At 41.3% G+C, this 19,448-nt stretch overlaps 1 protein-coding gene across 1 annotated transcript in view; it reads left to right on the top strand.

Moving 5' to 3' along the window:
* The window catches only part of LOC310877744 (zinc finger MYM-type protein 4-like), a gene marked incomplete at its 3' end in the record, with an annotated part of 41,779 nt that extends 22,358 nt beyond the window's left edge, over window positions 1–19,421 (top strand). The window contains exons 11-18 of the mRNA XM_083791693.1: window positions 7,251–7,463; window positions 8,166–8,316; window positions 8,570–8,751; window positions 9,415–9,565; window positions 11,240–11,355; window positions 12,936–13,304; window positions 18,284–18,434; window positions 19,213–19,421. Coding sequence (XP_083647819.1) covers window positions 7,251–7,463; window positions 8,166–8,316; window positions 8,570–8,751; window positions 9,415–9,565; window positions 11,240–11,355; window positions 12,936–13,304; window positions 18,284–18,434; window positions 19,213–19,421 — 1,542 coding nt within the window. The remainder of the gene's footprint in view (window positions 1–7,250; window positions 7,464–8,165; window positions 8,317–8,569; window positions 8,752–9,414; window positions 9,566–11,239; window positions 11,356–12,935; window positions 13,305–18,283; window positions 18,435–19,212) is intronic.
* Window positions 19,422–19,448: the final 27 nt, after the last annotated feature.

Genomic DNA, 19,448 nt, shown 5'->3' with positions numbered 1-19,448 from the left:
AATCATTCTGAGCCAAAGATGTAGGGGATGCAAGAGAACATTTAAGAGTATCATGATCCATCTTGGCATCTTTGGTTGTGTTTGCAGAGAGCATTATACAGAAAATGAATTTAGCTCCCACAGAGCAAGAGCAACACGAGAAAGACGTCGGAAATTCAAGGAGAGAGTTGCTGCTGCAAAGAGAAGGAAACTGCATCCTGAGAAAGCGAGGGCAGAAAGTAAAGCCGCCTCTTTAAAGAGAAGATTACTCCTGATGGTCCCGAATCTCGGGACCAAGTATGTACCGAACCGAACGTGCCTGGGTACCGGGTACCAATTACAATAATTCAATTTCGGTTCTCTCTATCGGTTCCCACAGACACGCAGTCACACGATATTTATTTATTTTCTTCCCTTAATTGATGTGCAGGGAACAGAGCTGATCTACAAGCCTACATTGCGTTGCATTAGCGACGAGTTGTGGGCTTGTGGCTTGCAGAGGCGGAGCCATCTCTCTGCATGGAGTTAGTTGTCGAGGAGTCTAGAGACAGTGACACGCGCTGTGCCTGGCACTGAGGCAAGCCGCAACATCATTATTAAAGTTTCTTAAACGTAATTTTCAAGTAGGGGAGAAAACTTTTAAGAGGGGACAGGAATCTTGCTCCTTGTCTGAGTCTTCACTGCATATGTGTGCAGCCCGCTGGCTGCGCAGCATTGAATCAACATGAGACAAGGAGAGAAAGCGTTGGTGCACTCACTTCGAGTGCGCACCCGTGTGTGTGTGTGTGTGTGTGTGAGTGTGTGTGTGTGTGTGATCACGGCGTAGGGTCCAGATACCCAGTCTAACTTCGAGAGGTGGCGAAAAAACAACAAAAGATAGCCTACTTTGGGCAGCCCGTGTGCATGGACATTTCTGTTAGTAGCAAACCACAGCATGCAAGCCGCCTTTGTTTTCAATGATCCCCCATTGATGCGCTTCCCCCTCCCCTTCATTAGCGATGCTAATTTACACAGTCAATCGTGTGTGTGTTGCTCTCAGATCTCAGACATGCTTTTATTTGTTATTGGTAATAAGAGAAGTAGCCTACAACACTATTGCCCTGGGTAAATACAGAATTGATATTATATAGATACATTTAAAAGAATCACTATATTATCCACAAATGGCTAAATAAAGGAGAAAATGTTATACTATTCATTATAGGCTACATGTCTTTAGTATACAGTAACTATACACTCTGCTCTGACATGCCATGCAGACTGTGCACCACATGAGACTACATGAGACTATCTTTTAATTTTTTTCTAGATTTCTGACTTTGTGTTGCAGTGATGTTTATGTTGTGTAGTCTCTCAGGCATATTTGTTGTCATTGTCAGTAGTAATAAGAGGTAACTGTAGTATCCACAAATGGCTCAACTGTTGGAAAAGGAAAGGATGTTGGTCTATACTCTATTCATCTGTCTTAAATCAAAGTCTTAAAAATAAAATCTTTGTGAAAAACAATTGACCTTAAGTTTATACCATTTATTTTTTACTATATTATCCACAAATGGCTCACCTGAATGAGGAGGAAGAGGATGTTACACTATTTATTCATTACATGTCTTAAATTGACATTGAGCTTTTTTGTTAAACATTTGATCTCTTTTATATCATTTTGGAACCGAAATAGGGAACCGTTAAGAACCGGAATCGATAAGCAGAACCGGAATCCGTACCGGACCTAACGATACCCATCCCTAATCCTGACAGAGTGAAAGCATTGAATAGAGCTGCAGCTTTAAAGAGAAGATTGCTTCATTCTGAGAAGGTTGGCGTAGAAACCAGAGTTTCATCTATGAAGAGAAGGAAATTACCCTGCAGTGAGAGCAGAAAAAAGAGCTGCTAATGTACTGTAAAGAGAACGCTACGCTATCTTGACAAAGTGAGAGTGGAAAATGAAATAACTGCTTCTGTACAGAGTAATTTATCCAGAGAAAGTGAGAGTAGAAAAGGAACTGGCTCTGTCTACATTAAATTATCTTGAAAACGTACAAGCAGAAAACAGCTGCTTTTTATAAAGAGAAAATTTGTCCAACCTGAAAAGGTGAAGGCAGAAAACAGCTGCATATGCATATGCAAAGGAAAAGTATCCTGACAATTAATTAAAGTAATTAGACTAGAGATCTTTAATTTAAAGAAGTAGTCAATCATCAAATTATTGGCTCAGGAATGCGACTAACGCTAAATAATCTCCAAGAATTCAAGGATTTGAATTCAACTCCTTCAACTTAAACAACTGAAAAAGCAGCGTTGCTTGTACAATATTTCTAAGGGTAGGAAAGGGACTTGGCATGCAGAAGTGTCGTGGTACTGTAAGCATACTAGTGTCATACTAGTGTTATACTAGTGTTATATTAGTGTCATACTAGTGTTATACTAGTGTTATACTAGTGTTATATTAGTGTCATACTAGTGTTATATTAGTGTTATATTAGTGTCATACTAGTGTTATACTAGTGTCATACTAGTGTTATATTAGTGTCATACTAGTGTCATACTAGTGTTATATTAGTGTCATACTAGTGTTATATTAGTGTCATACTAGTGTTATATTAGTGTCATACTAGTCTTATATTAGTGTCATACTAGTGTTATATTAGTGTCATACTAGTGTTACACTAGTGTCATACTAGTGTTATACTAGTGTCATACTAGTGTTATACTAGTGTCATACTAGTGTCATACTAGTGTCATACTAGTGTCATATTAGTGTCATACTAGTGTTATACTAGTGTCATACTAGTGTTATATTAGTGTCATACTAGTGTTATACTAGTGTCATACTAGTGTCATACTAGTGTCATACTAGTGTCATACTAGTGTCATACTAGTGTTATACTAGTGTCATACTAGTGTCATATTAGTGTCATACTAGTGTTATATTAGTGTCATACTAGTGTTATACTAGTGTTATATTAGTGTCATACTAGTGTTATACTAGTGTTATATTAGTGTCATACTAGTGTTATATTAGTGTCATACTAGTGTTATACTAGTGTTATACTAGTGTTATATTAGTGTCATACTAGTGTCATACTAGTGTTATACTAGTGTTATATTAGTGTCATACTAGTGTTATACTAGTGTTATATTAGTGTCATACTAGTGTCATACTAGTGTCATACTAGTGTTATATTAGTGTCATACTAGTCTTATATTAGTGTCATACTAGTGTTATACTAGTGTCATATTAGTGTCATACTAGTGTCATACTAGTGTTATACTAGTGTTATACTAGTGTTATATTAGTGTCATACTAGTGTCATACTAGTGTTATACTAGTGTCATACTAGTGTTATATTAGTGTCATACTAGTGTTATACTAGTGTCATACTAGTGTTATATTAGTGTCATACTAGTGTTATATTAGTGTCATACTAGTCTTATATTAGTGTCATACTAGTGTTATACTAGTGTCATACTAGTGTCATACTAGTGTCATACTAGTGTCATACTAGTGTCATACTAGTGTTATACTAGTGTCATATTAGTGTCATACTAGTGTTATACTAGTGTCATACTAGTGTTATATTAGTGTCATACTAGTGTTATATTAGTGTTATATTAGTGTCATACTAGTGTTATATTAGTGTCATACTAGTGTTATATTAGTGTCATACTAGTGTTATACTAGTGTCATACTAGTGTTATACTAGTGTCATACTAGTGTCATATTAGTGTCATACTAGTGTTATACTAGTGTCATACTAGTGTCATATTAGTGTCATACTAGTGTTATATTAGTGTCATACTAGTGTTATATTAGTGTCATACTAGTGTTATACTAGTGTCATACTAGTGTTATATTAGTGTCATACTAGTGTTATACTAGTGTCATACTAGTGTCATATTAGTGTCATACTAGTGTTATATTAGTGTCATACTAGTGTTATACTAGTGTCATACTAGTGTTATATTAGTGTCATACTAGTGTTATATTAGTGTCATATTAGTGTCATACTAGTGTTATATTAGTGTCATATTAGTGTCATACTACTGTAGTGTTATATTAGTGTTATACTAGTGTCATACCAGTGTTATATTAGTGTCATACTAGTGTTATATTAGTGTCATACTAGTGTTATATTAGTGTCATACTAGTGTTATATTAGTGTCATACTAGTGTTATATTAGTGTCATACTAGTGTTATATTAGTGTCATACTAGTGTTATATTAGTGTCATACTAGTGTTATATTAGTGTCATACTAGTGTCATATTAGTGTCATACTACTGTAGTGTTATATTAGTGTCATACTAGTGTTATACTAGTGTCATATTAGTGTCATACTAGTGTTATACTAGTGTCATATTCGTGTCATACTACTGTAGTGTTATATTAGTGTCATACTAGTGTTATACTAGTGTCATACCAGTGTTATACTAGTGTTATATTAGTGTCATACTAGTGTTATACTAGTGTCATACTAGTGTTATATTAGTGTCATACTAGTGTCATATTAGTGTCATACTAGTGTTATACTAGTGTCATACTAGTGTTATATTAGTGTCATACTAGTGTCATACTAGTGTCATACTAGTGTCATATTAGTGTCATATTAGTGTCATACTAGTGTCATATTAGTGTCATACTAGTGTCATATTAGTGTCATACCAGTGTCATACTAGTGTTATACTAGTGTCATACTAGTGTCATACTAGTGTCATACTAGTGTCACCTGTCAGACTGATGGCAAGTTAAATGTCTGAATCGCGTGTGAAATATATTTCCATGTCAATGTCAAATGTTTTCTGTATAATGTGAAATATATACATACACTTTAATTATATACATATATTATTATAACATACTCAATCACACAGACATTCTTATTATTTTCAGTCACACCACCTTTGGGATTTATATTATCATATAGTACATGATTTTGTTTGCTTTAATTTGACATTCCTTTTGATATAATGGACATGTTTAACTTTTTTGTCTTATTAGCAAAGACAAATCGTTGCAAGTTATAGCCTGATTCATTACCATGTCATACATGGACAAATCACGGCCACTGAACACAGTTTCTGCGGATGGTTTCATATAATTCACTGCTGAGGGAACTATTACTGGAGAAGGAACAGAGCAAATGTCTTGAACAGAGCAAATAATGTCTTGAACAGAGAAAATTATGTCTTGAACAGAGCAAATAATGTCTTGAACAGAGAAAATAATGTCTTTAGTTTTTCGTTGGTGCTGTGTACCAGTAAAGGTGAGGTGTACCAGTAAAGGTGAGGTGTACCAGTAAAGGTGAGGTGTACCAGTAAAGGTGCTGTGTACCAGTAAAGGTGAGGTGTACCAGTAAAGGTGCTGTGTACCAGTAAAGGTGCTGTGTACCAGTAAAGGTGTTGTGTACCAGTAAAGGTGAGGTGTACCAGTAAAGGTGAGGTGTACCAGTAAAGGTGAGGTGTACCAGTAAAGGTGCTGTGTACCAGTAAAGGTGAGGTGTACCAGTAAAGGTGCTGTGTACCAGTAAAGGTGCTGTGTACCAGTAAAGGTGTTGTGTACCAGTAAAGGTGAGGTGTACCAGTAAAGGTGAGGTGTACCAGTAAAGGTGCTGTGTACCAGTAAAGGTGAGGTGTACCAGTAAAGGTGAGGTGTACCAGTAAAGGTGAGGTGTACCAGTAAAGGTGCTGTGTACCAGTAAAGGTGAGGTGTACCAGTAAAGGTGCTGTGTACCAGTAAAGGTGAGGTGTACCAGTAAAGGTGCTGTGTACCAGTAAAGGTGAGGTGTACCAGTAAAGGTGCTGTGTACCAGTAAAGGTGCTGTGTACCAGTAAAGGTGAGGTGTACCAGTAAAGGTGCTGTGTACCAGTAAAGGTGCTGTGTACCAGTAAAGGTGAGGTGTACCAGTAAAGGTGAGGTGTACCAGTAAAGGTGAGGTGTACCAGTAAAGGTGAGGTGTACCAGTAAAAATGAGGTGTACCAGTAAAGGTGAGGTGTACCAGTAAAGGTGAGGTGTACCAGTAAAGGTGCTGTGTACCAGTAAAAATGAGGTGTACCAGTAAAGGTGAGGTGTACCAGTAAAGGTGAGGTGTACCAGTAAAAATGAGGTGTACCAGTAAAGGTGAGGTGTACCAGTAAAGGTGAGGTGTACCAGTAAAAATGAGGTGTACCAGTAAAAATGAGGTGTACCAGTAAAGGTGAGGTGTACCAGTAAAGGTGAGGTGTACCAGTAAAGGTGAGGTGTACCAGTAAAGGTGAGGTGTACCAGTAAAGGTGAGGTGTACCAGCAACAGATCTGCCATGTTCTGTTCGAATCCCAACTCTCTCCACACTGTCTGGAAATCCCATTGGGACTATTCTACAATTTTCTTCTCTGCTGCTGAACTTTGCTAATCTATGAATGCTCATTATTAATCTATAGATACTTCCAACCTGTCGTCCATATATTGGCCATAATGTGCACGTCATCGATGTCAAAATCTTGAAAAGAGAAAATGGCCAATCTACAAGGTCCATCCTATTGCAAAGTATAGGGCTGTAGTGGTTAATATGAAGTGTTGATCAAATGTTCTCATTGTCTTTGTGAATAGATAAGGCTGCTCATGCCAACAAGTGCAAACAAAATACACACGGAAGTAGCTTACTTGTGTCAAGCTTACCCGTCTATATAGATATTAGCATTTTCTATATTTGTTTTTACACAATAAACTTTGCAAAAACGCTACGACCTTGTGAAGCATTTTGATTTACTTTGTGGTTGAATTTCTACAGCTGGCAGCTTACCACAGACTAGGGGGTTCTACCACAATTAAAAATGTTCAGTGTGAATGCTTGTAGGCATTATTGTCTATAGCTGTTGATAGCCATTGGTTTTGTGTATTTGTTAACCTTATGTATTAAACATTTTTAATTAATACATTTTAACTGGGTAAAATTAACCCAATCGGTGCACGTGCACTCAGTCTGGATGGGCCAGTGCCGGCCAAAGAATATACTGTACAAATGTGAACTTCCTCTGAAAGGCTACTGTAGGGTATTGCAACAGCAGCAAAAAAAAAAAAAACTATTCCAAGGGGAGGATATTTGAGAGGACACTTATCAAATGCAGTATTTTAACGACTATATATTTATTGAAGTGTTCTTTCAAAACGCTGAAACGGAATGGCAAAACGTCTGCATTTCTCTCTGTAACAGTCCTTATACAATGACGGAATCTAGAAACGTTACTACTTTTAACTAAAAGTCGTACACACACTCCTCCCCCCACTATCTCCCAGATCGAGCACGAGGTCACCCACCTGGGTCGTCTCCACCAGCTCTGCAGCGACGCCTGTTTCGGGACGTGGCGAAAGACGCGGCAGTTGGCCATGAACTGCTGCGACGGATGCGGCCTCTACTGCAAGAGCGACGGGTCCTCCTGCCAGACCCTCTCCATTGACAAGTCCCCGCTCAACTTCTGCAGTCCGACGTGCATCAGCACCTACAAGCAGGTCTGTGTACATGCTGTGGGAGGTGGCGTTGATATCTGTGCGTAATCTACAGTATTATGGTGTTGCAGGAAAGTCCACCACAATAATAGAAAATGCAGAGAAAATACTAATTGTGAATCTGGCATTTGACTACGGTAACCCATTTTGGCGCGGGAACCCCTTTTTGGTGTTTTAAGCAATATGTTATACTTTAGCTATTGGAAAAATAGCAGATCTACAAGCTCGGCACTCTGTGCCGCGCTATGAGCTTGTAGGTCTGCTATTTTTGAAAATGTGGTGTAAATCTTTGAATATATATTCTTTCAGAGCAAACGTTTTTAACTCAAATCTTTGCTTCTGGGGGGGTGGGTCCCTGGAATAACATATTTCCAGATGGGGGTCGGTGGCCAATTACATACATTTTTGGGGGTCCTTGACATGAAAATGTTTGAGAACCACTGACATAGATACATTGTTTTTTCAGAAAACTGTTTTAGAAGACATTTATTTAGAAGCGACCTCAGGTCTAAATGGGTTAATGCAAATGTGAAAGATAATATCATAACATGATATAATAACGATACAGTGTACGTGGAGATACTGGTGGCGTTTCACAATAACAAAGTATGTGTAGCAGAGTGGCTCACAGCCTCAGCCCGATGGCCTCAAAAGGCTGTTGGTGTGTGCTGTCCGTTCTAGCTCCTCTCATGTATTATTCTACAGACCTGCACCAACATGACGGAGTGCGGAAACTGTCAGATAATGTTCCAGGTCTCCTCCACCACCATGGGACGAGACCACAAGGGCAAGATTCAGCTCTACTGCACGCCTCTCTGCGTGGAGAAGAGCCGCTCGCCCAGACATGTTCTCAGTGGTAGGACGTCTCTCACATGCACATGCACATCTCACACACACACACACACACACACACACACACACACACACACACACAGCTTGTAGTAGATATTTGAACTATTACATTTTTTTTTTTTTTATAGTAAAGTCAAAAGGATAGTAATACAAACACACCCACACTGCTATTTTTTTTTTATCGTTAAAATGTGCCTCAAATCTTTTAGAAAATTGTCATGATTTAGAAAATGTTTTTGTTTTAATTTCGACGTCAGGCCTGAATGGGTTAACATCGACAGCGTGTCACAGCACCAGCCCTCCACCAGCACATCACCATCAAACAGCCAAATGCCGTCATGATGGGCTAGAGGAGAGTAAAGAAGATCGTCTCCGCCGCCAGGCCAGGGAACGGAAGCAGCGTCAACGCAAAAACCAAACGGACGAAAAGCTTTTCCAGGTGCGGCTACAAAATTCTAGGAGGATGCAGCGGCACCACCACAATAATAGAAAATGCAGAGAAAATACTAATTGTGAATCTGGCATTTGACTACGGTAACCCATTTTGGCGCGGGAACCCCTTTTTGGTGTTTTAAGCAATATGTTATACTTTAGCTATTGGAAAAATAGCAGATCTACAAGCTCGGCACTCTGTGCCGCGCTATGAGCTTGTAGGTCTGCTATTTTTGAAAATGTGGTGTAAATCTTTGAATATATATTCTTTCAGAGCAAACGTTTTTAACTCAAATCTTTGCTTCTGGGGGGGTGGGTCCCTGGAATAACATATTTCCAGATGGGGGTCGGTGGCCAATTACATACATTTTTGGGGGTCCTTGACATGAAAATGTTTGAGAACCACTGACATAGATACATTGTTTTTTCAGAAAACTGTTTTAGAAGACATTTATTTAGAAGCGACCTCAGGTCTAAATGGGTTAATGCAAATGTGAAAGATAATATCATAACATGATATAATAACGATACAGTGTACGTGGAGATACTGGTGGCGTTTCACAATAACAAAGTATGTGTAGCAGAGTGGCTCACAGCCTCAGCCCGATGGCCTCAAAAGGCTGTTGGTGTGTGCCGTCCGTTCTAGCTCTTCTCATGTATTATTCTACAGACCTGCACCAAGATGACGGAGTGCGGAAACTGTCAGATAATGTTCCAGGTCTCCTCCACCACCATGGGACGAGACCACAAGGGCAAGATTCAGCTCTACTGCACGCCTCTCTGCGTGGAGAAGAGCCGCTCGCCCAGACATGTTCTCAGTGGTAGGACGTCTCTCACATGCACATGCACATCTCACACACACACACACACACACACACACACACACACACACACACACACACACACACACACACACACACAGCTTGTAGTAGATATTTGAACTATTACATTTTTTTTTTTTTTATAGTAAAGTCAAAAGGATAGTAATACAAACACACCCACACTGCTATTTTTTTTTTATCGTTAAAATGTGCCTCAAATCTTTTAGAAAATTGTCATGATTTAGAAAATGTTTTTGTTTTAATTTCGACGTCAGGCCTGAATGGGTTAACATCGACAGCATGTCACAGCACCAGCCCTCCACCAGCACATCACCATCAAACAGCCAAATGCCGTCATGATGGGCTAGAGGAGAGTAAAGAAGATCGTCTCCGCCGCCAGGCCAGGGAACGGAAGCAGCGTCAACGCAAAAACCAAACGGACGAAAAGCTTTTCCAGGTGCGGCTACAAAATTCTAGGAGGATGCAGCGGCACCGCCAACGACTGCACGAGGACAGCCGGGCCGATCTGCGGCAACGACATGCTGAGAGGATGCAGCAGCGCCGCCAAATACTGGACGAGGACAGCCGGGCACAGCTGCGGCAACGAGATGCTCAGCGGCACCAGCAGCGCCGCCAGCGACTGGACGAGGACAGCCGGGCCCAGCTGCGGCAACGAGATGCTCAGCGGCACCAGCAGCGCCGCCAGCGACTGGACGAGGACAGCCGGGCCCAGCGGCGCCGCCGAAATGCTGAGAGGATGCAGTGGCGCCGCCAACGACTGGACGAGGACAGCAGGGCCCAGCTGCGGCAACGAGATGCTCAGCAGCACCAGCGGTCAAGAGCCGCACGCTCTAAACCACCTCCTCCCACACCTCAGCAGGAGTTCATAGAAGCTGAACGCAAACTGACACTTAAAAACAATAAAATAAAAAGAGAACTTAAAACAAAGAAAACCTACAAAGTAATAATAATGAATGATTAAAAATAAAATTATATATTTAAAAATATTAAATTAATTTTATGGAAGACGGATGTCATACCTTCAGAACATTATGTGGACGGCCCAAATAATGTCACTATTACCACTGGAGAGACTTAAATATGAAACACAAAATAAGGCAGATGTATTCGTAGTTGATTCTGTGTAGGACGGAACCCACCTTCACTTGCACGCATGCATTTCACAACCCTGTACCACTTGGAAAGTATTATTATTCTTTTCTCTTTTATTTGCTTTGTTCTTACATTGTTGTTAGTATTTTATAAGTAACTGTCTTGTATGTAAGTCTGTTGTGTTGTCCTTGTCTACCGGTATGTAAAAAAAAAGAGAAAACCCTCAAAATAAATTATGATAAAAAAATAAAAAAATTAGGGGGCTAGCGGTGCTGAGCCTTCTCGTGGCGGCCCTGTTTTCACTAATTTTACAGTACCACACACTTGTGAATAATTCGTAATTTATTCTAATTGTTATTGCAATTTACGAGCTGCGTTCGCACGTCTTACTTGTATTATCTCAGTAAAAAAAACATACTTTTACACACTGGAAAACAGAACATAGACCCCAACTTGTGCATTCTTAGGGTAATGCATCTGTAATGCATGCAGCACAGAGATAACAACACCAGCAAACATACCTGACCAATATTTGCATTGAATCCCCTCTGCTCTCCTCAGGTACTTCGTTTCCCTGTTCCTTGTGCAAGACCGTTGCTGTGCCTCAGTATCATCTTGCAATGGTGGACGGCACCATCCGCAACTTCTGCTCCATTGACTGTGTGACCGTGTTCCGGGTAAATACATACTGTACATAAGTGACTTTTAGATCGTCTATGCTTTATAGCTTTTAGGATATATATATTATATATACACACACACACACACACACACACGACTCATTTGACAGCATCAGTATCGGCAATTATGCAGCCCTTATGTTGTCCGCATTTTAACCACATTTAACTTGGTGTCCCTATCTTTGGCCAAAATGGGCCGAACAATTTTTTTAAATTGAAAAACTACTATTTAATCTACGTACAGTACATGTTTATGGTTGTGGTTTCACCTGCACACAATGGGCCCTATTCACTAAGCTGTTTACACCCATATTTTGGGTGTAAAGGAATTGTCCAAACTTCCCACGTTGGTAGTCTGATAGTGATCTTTTTTTGTTGGTGAAGTTCTTTCTCAAGTCTGCTCGGATGCAGACTTACATGGGACCAAAGCTTGCTGTATGTCCATAGAATTCCTTATTCTAGATTACTGGTGCTTTGTCTTTGGATGCGTGTGCACAGCCTGCATTGAATTCTTTCCACAGTTCCACACAGAACGTCAGTACTACACAGTACTCCAGTCAATGTGTCTGTTAGTGTGCGCTCGAAAGAGTGAGAGAGGCAGAAAGAGATGGAGATCACTCTTGCGGAGCATGATTTGAAATGTGTCTGATATGCAATGATGATGATAATAAATTGCTTTGTATTTTTACCGACTGGGACGTCCGACCGGCCTTTGTAATAAAAACTGGCCAAAACCGGCAATTACCGGCTTAGCAGTGTGGCTGGAACTATCTTTTCTTATGTGTGTATTGTTTGTAGTTTTTATCATGGACATACAGTATATCTTACTCTTAAACCCCATTATCCAGCAGGAAGGCTGAATCACATAACCATTACAACAAGATCCTGAAAAGCTTCTGAACAAATTGAATCTAAGGGACACCATAATACAATGTTTGGATTGTGATGTACAACCTAGAAAACCTCTTCCACGAACCGTGCTACCTCATGACATGACATCGCACAGCAACAAAACTGAATTTTTTAGTTGCAGTGTAAATTTGTTGGCAAAGAATGCAAATCTAAATTCGTCATCCCAAACATACAGTAACAATACAATAAAACAAGATATTACAAAAAGAAACGGATACATTTTCCTGCCATGTAACCTCGGAGACAAAACAACATTACAGCACTAAAAAGTGCAGTGCACACATGTGAATAAAACCATTGGTGAAACCACAACAAAATGACACTATAAAAATATAAATCTATGAAAAACAATCTACTCTGCGTCACACGGACACAACACTGGGGATGGTAAAATGTTAACTTAGACTCTGTTTATGTGCAAAGCTTTAAACATGCTGTGATTTCTTTACTTTTTCTGTTTTGTATGCGTCTATGGAGTTAACATTACTCTAATAGAGCCTCAGGTGTGGTTAGAATATTCAATATGTCTTCCCTGTGTATTTTAGTCTAATCATAGTACCTGATGATCATGTTTTAGGGGGAGGGGGGATAAATCACGACACTGGAGCATACAGTAGATCATCTGTCGGTCCTCATAACGGCTCCTTTCCCTCTGCGTCTGACAGAAAAAGGCGCCCACTTCACCAGAAGAGATCCTGGAGGCCAATGGCACCTCCCCGGCCATTCCCAGGCAGCCTCTGTCCCAGCGAGATACCCCCCCGGGGGGTATCTCGGCCGGGGAGGGTCCCCCGGCCGGGGAGGGGCCTGCCTCCAGCTCCGTCCCTCCCCTTCCACGGGAGCCCTCGCCTCCTCCCGTCCCCTACCCCGGCCATCATCCCAGCCACACCTTGGTGCCTCCGCTGGTGTCTCCTTACTCGGCTGGGCCCACCTCCGAGCACCCCCCGAAGCCGGCGGAGGGCGATCATCCCACCAAAGTGACCTGCCATCATTGCAGGAAGCTGTTTGACACCAAGCCACTGCTGTTCAGCTATGAGGTAGGAGCTGCACACGCACGCACACAGACACGCACGCACGCGCACAGTCGCACACACGCCCAGTCTGTGTGTCAAATTGCCTTTGACCAAGTCACTTTGTGTACATCAATATCTGATTTCCAAGTTCACAAGGTGTCACAATGCAACATGCTGTAAGCTTATATATCTGCTATTTTTGCAGAATTGCCTATATGATATTCCCAAAATAGGGACACAGACAGAAAGACAAACACACACACGCTTGCACGCACGCATTATGCGCTCGCACGCACGCGCACACACCCCCACCAACCTCCTTTTTCTGTCAAAATGTACCGTAGACACAGGCAAGGAGTTTTCTTGAATTGTCTTACTATAATAATGTTCAGGACAGATGGACCATTTGGTAGAGCATTTCCCTTTGAAAACAATTCTGAACTTAACTCGACCTGATTGGGCCATCTCGACCATTCGGTTGAAAAACGTCAACTAGATGTCAGTTTGTCTTCCTATAGCATGCCTTGCCAGGTACATCAGATGTGGGCTCTGTTTGGTTGAAATTTCAAAGGTAAGATTATTTTTTTATTTTGACATATCATCTCAGAGGTGTTACTGAACATGATTATGTAACTTGATACGATAAAATAATTTTCTAAAAACATGCTCTACCAGACGGGTTGTTTGTCACTTTTGTAAAGGTAGTGAAAGCTAAACTAATTGTAATGTTTTTTATGAATTAATACAATACTTCTAATTAATTGTTGTTAATTTGATACATTGAATGTTATATCATAATGCTTTTACTGTCTAAAACATGCTAGAAACAGTTCAATACATTGACAATTGTTATAAAATAAACAATTTTGCTGATAGCTATATTTAATGTTATTTCATTATATATACTTGATGAAAAACATAGTATGATATTTAACTATTTCTCAACATGTTTCTGTTGAAGTACGGTAAACATGATACATATGTCACTATGACATACTGTACTACTGGTAATACCATGTCCATGGTAACATTTAGATTTTCCTTTTTCTTTCCGTTTGCAAATTATAGATGGAGAGTAAATCATGTAATGGTGCAAGGCCACACGCGATACCGCAAAATCCCCAAGACTCTGACGCTGAGCTTAGTGATTACACCCGTCCTCTGAGTGATGAAGCCACAGAAGCAGAAGAGTCTGGAGACACTTCTTTTAAATCCATGGACGAGGAGGGGTCCTCAACAAGCACATCTTATAAACCACCAGTCCGTAAGAAGAGGAGAAAAGAGAAACGCAGTCTAAAAACATCCCCCTTCTTGGAGCCAGATGACACCCCTCACCCCGGTTCACCTTCTGACCCAGAAACGAGCACAGAGAGATTCTGGGAGTATGAAGACATCGAGGCATTCCAGGTTCCCGATTCAAGCTTTGAACCACCCGATGCCGTTAAGACTCCCTTCCAGTACTTCAAAACACTCTTCACTGACAAGATGATTGAACATATTGCTCTCAGTACCAACCTGTACTGTGCTCAGGAGTGGGGGGATCCGATCAAGACTAGCCCCGAAGAGATTGCGGATTTCCTGGCAATGCTGCTCTTCATGGGGGTTTTCACCTTCCCCGCCGCGGACGACTACTGGCACCCCGAGTCGCGTTTTGACGTGATAGCTGATATCATGCCGCTGAAGAGGTTCAAGCTGTTACGCCGGAACATTAATTTCAGTGATAATCAGCGGTGCAGTGGCCGTCCAGACCGATTCTATAAAATCCGTCCCCTTTTTGAGATGCTCCGAGAGCAGTGTCTCCTGATCCCATCCGCCTACAAGCACAGCGTGGGTGAAGTCACGGTGGAAGCCACGTCTGGAAATCAGAAGAGTCAACATATTGCCAACAAGCGGAACAAGCGGGGCTTTACATTGTTCTGCCGCGCCAGTTCATCTGGTATCGTCCATGACCTGCTGCTCTATCAAGGGACATCCACGTTCTTCAATGTTGCCCTAAGTGAGCCGGAGCAGGCGCTAAATCTAAAGGCCAAACTGGTGACAACGTTATGCAACACCATCGCTCTGCCACAGCTTTCGGTCGTCTTCTTTGGCAAATACTTCACCAGTTTCAACTTGGTCCAGTCCCTACAAACGACCCTGGGAGTCAAGTGCTTCGGCGCCGTCCGATCAAACCGGATCGGTGGAGCACACTTGATGACGGACAGAGAGCTGAGGAAGAAAGGACGTGGTGCTTTTGATTACAGGTCTGCTGAAGGGGTCATAGCAGTGAAATGGTTCGACAACAAATGTGTCAATCTACTCGGCAGTGCCTGTGGCATTGAGCCTCTTTCGTCGGTCAAGCGGTGGAGCAAAAAGGCCCGCGCAAAGATTGACGTCCCGTGCCCATCGCTGATTCCTGCCTACATCGAGCACATGGAAGGCTTCGATCTTTCCGACACGCTGGCGCACATGTACAAGACCCCAGCCAAGTCGCGGCGATGGTACTTGCCCCTGTTCGGATACATCCTGGACCTGTGCGTCTCAAATTCCTGGCTGGTCTACAAGAGGGATTGTGGTCTGCTGAAGGAGAAACCAAAGTCTCTCAAAAGGTTCCGTCTGGCAGTTGCCCACAGTTTGAAGCAAGTCAACAAACCACCATCCAAAGTTGGCCGGCCGTCGTCCTCCTCTCCTCCACAGGTAATGGAAGTAGTAGTAATGGGGCATAGCAGTGGGCGTGGTTTTCTGGTTCCACCCGTGGTGTTTACAAAAATATTTATATCAATTATTTTAAGCCTAGAATCAAGCCATCTAGGATACTGGTTAATCATGACTATAAAACCTTTGATTCTGTGAAAATAATACCAGAAGATCACGTCCACTGCTATTCCATATACAACTACTACTACTACTACTACTACTAATAATAATAATCATTATATTTTTTATCTGTAACATAAATTTATATTTGATCTCAAACGGCTACAACACTAAATTGTGCGTTGCAGGTGCCATCTCAGAAGAAACGCCTCATCCCACTATTCGCACACCCACAACCAGACGTGCGTTACGACAACGTCGGACATTGGCCCCTTCACTGTGACAAGCGGGGGCGGTGCAACGTCTGTCCAAAGGGGGTGTCCAGATGGAAGTGCCAGAAATGCAGGGTTTTTCTGTGTTTGAATGAAAAACACAAGTGCTTCGTGGCGTACCACCAGAAATGAAGTGGATCTAATGCCCAAACACGTTTGTGCACGTTGCACCACTGCCACGTGCAAGATGTGCAAGTCTGATTTATTTCTATTGAGGTTTTGCACTTTATTCTGACTTGTATGAAAATTAATTTTTGCATTCACCATTGTAATTTTGGTATATTGGTTTTGTTTTGTTCTTTATTTTCAACTTTTATACTTCATGTTCCTAGACACAGACATATGTATAGTATAAACTGTATAATTATATTTTTCTTTCAGCTGAATGCACATTAATCTATGCAAACGTTTTCCCCAGCCGTTTCTTTTCTTTAGTCAAAATAATGTACATAATCCCTGCTGCTGCTATTACCATTTTCTTATGTTAATATCATAGACTGTAAAAAATATGGACAAAGCGTTCCGCGGGTCTAACATGAACGTAAAATGAAGCCTGTAATAATATGGTAATTCCTGATGTAAGTCGCCATCTTTCTAGATCCGTTTTGGACCAGCTGGCCATTGGCTGGCTCCGTTTTGGACCAGCTGGCCATTGGCTGCCCAGACAACGAGGCGGGACTTCCCCCCTTCTTCTCCGTTGGTTTTTATTTTGACTCGAGTGGGAGGGGAATCCCGATCATAGACTGTAACGGTAGCCACGCCCCTCAGAACATACGCGATGTTTTTTCTTTCTTTATGGTCATTTTTTTAATTAATGGTACCATAATTTTCCAAAAAGAATATTATGACATTAGAAATGAGACTTTAAACTAGTGACTGGAAGAAGAAAGTATTCATGACCATGTTTATTAAGGTAATACAGTCTAGGTGAAGTTGGGCCAAAATACATGGGCCTCTATGGAGCTATGGGGCTTTTTGGGTCCAGTCCAGCGCCACAACAGGCCATTATATGAACTACCGATTTCAAATGAGGCTTCACGAAATATCTGGCTGACTGCCCCCCTGGTTAATATGCAGACAGAAGGTTTTACGCACTTTAAAATGATAAACTGTAAACATTAACATGTAGGTAGGTATGCCCTGCCACAGTGTCATCTTGTAGGGGGTGAGAGGGATTGTTCATGATGACCAGGAGTTTGTTGCTGTACTGTTTTGTTATCGTCTGTTACGTCCCAAGTGTTTTTATGTGAAGAGGAGGTCCACAATGGAAATGTGCCCTTGGACCTTATTGTTTTTTTTTTTAATCCTCTGTGATGCTATGACTGTATGTCAGGAAAGTACTATTAAAGTAAAACGTCTTAAGAAAGCACTTTTACTATAAATATATATTTATATATCTATTATCTCAACCGTTTGGTAGAGGCGCATATTTTGCCTCAACAAAATAAAAAATGCAAAGAAATCCATGGCCTTTTTTTTTCTTACAGAGATAAAGGTGTGTGCATGTATATCAATTACCATCAGCAATATAGACAGCAGCACATAGCATCTTGGCCACACATACAGTACACATACTGTACATGCACACACACACTATCATACCGTAATGGATGTATACTAGTGATTATCTTAGCTCAAATTAAAAACTTGACAACTACATGGGTAACCCTTATTCTGTATCGATGGACAAAAATGGAAATCGACTCAAGATATTATTTTTATCCTTTTGACAGATACACAATTATATGCTTTCATGCTTATGCATTTTGTCAATAAAGATGTCAATCAATCATATTGACCCTCAACAATACTGCCACTATCAGTGCTACATTTACAGCTAGCTACCACCATTTAGCACTACTAATATTATTCCACTGCTGCTACTACGAATAGAAGTGGCAGCAATAACGACGATCATGACGTTTCCGTCCGTAGGGCCAGATATCCATGTTCTGCGGTAAGACGTGCTGTGAGCAGTACAAGACTCAGAAGAACATCCTGATCGTGTGTGACCACTGTAAGCTGGAGAGGGTTGTGTACGAGATCCTCAACTACAACCAGCAGGACCGGGTCTTCTGCAGTGAGAGTGAGTAAATGCACCGACACTTTGTCTTCTGCAGTGAGAGTGAGTAAATGCACAGACTGTCTTCTGTAGTGAGTGCGTAAATGCACTGACTCTTTGTCTTCTGCAGTGAGAGTGAGTAAATGCACTGACTCTTTGTCTTCTGCAGTGAGAGTGAGTAAATGCACAAACTGTCTTCTGCAGTGAGAGTGAGTAAATGCACTGACTTTTTGTCTTCTGCAGTGAGTGAGTAAATGCACAGACTGTCTTCTGCAGTGAGAGTGAGTAAATGCAATGACTCTTTGTCTTCTGCAGTGAGAGTGCGTATATATATGCACTGACTATTTGTCTTCTGCAGTGAGAGTGCGTATATATATGCACTGACTCTTTGTCTTCTGCAGTGAGAGTGCGTAAATGCACTGACTCTTTGTCTTCTGCAGTGAGAGTGCGTAAATGCACTGACTCTTTGCCTGAGTTACTAGTTCTTTCTTTGTAACCCATTTACACATTGGCTGCCACTAAAGTCCTCCAGCGCTCTCGCTTGAGCGCTTGAAAATCAGGGAGCCTAAGAAACTTTGTTTCTCTTCAGAAGCCTTAATATTGTAACCGCGATGCAGCAAAAGATTTGAAATTTGCCCAGAACATCCACGTTCTGTTCAGTCACCAGATGCAGCCTAGATTCAGAAAAAAAGGGTTTAAAGACCGTGTTAAGAATGGAAGTCGATTCTACAAATGCCTTCTAAATCTGCAGTTCTCAAACAACAAAAAGAAAAATCACTCTGTGCCTCTTTCTCTCCCTCAGGGTGTAAGCTCCTCTTTAAACACGAGCAGTCGAACGGTAACAAGGAGCAGTCGTGGAGAGCTTGTTCCTACTGCTCCAGCGTCGGCCACCGGATGCTACACAGCAACTACAGCGGCAAGATGGAGGAGTTCTGCAAGCCCCACTGCATGTCCCAGTACACAGTTCTCTACTACGGGGTAGGTGGACACAGTCTTTACTTTGGTGTGTAGGAGGTGTACACAGTACAGTGTTCTCTA

This window comes from Protomyctophum parallelum (genome assembly GCF_964188405.1).
Source record: "Protomyctophum parallelum genome assembly, chromosome: 20".
NCBI classification, from domain to species: Eukaryota; Metazoa; Chordata; class Actinopteri; order Myctophiformes; family Myctophidae; genus Protomyctophum; species Protomyctophum parallelum.
Note: the sequence above shows the minus strand (reverse complement) of the source record. Positions and strands in the feature narration are given on the sequence as shown.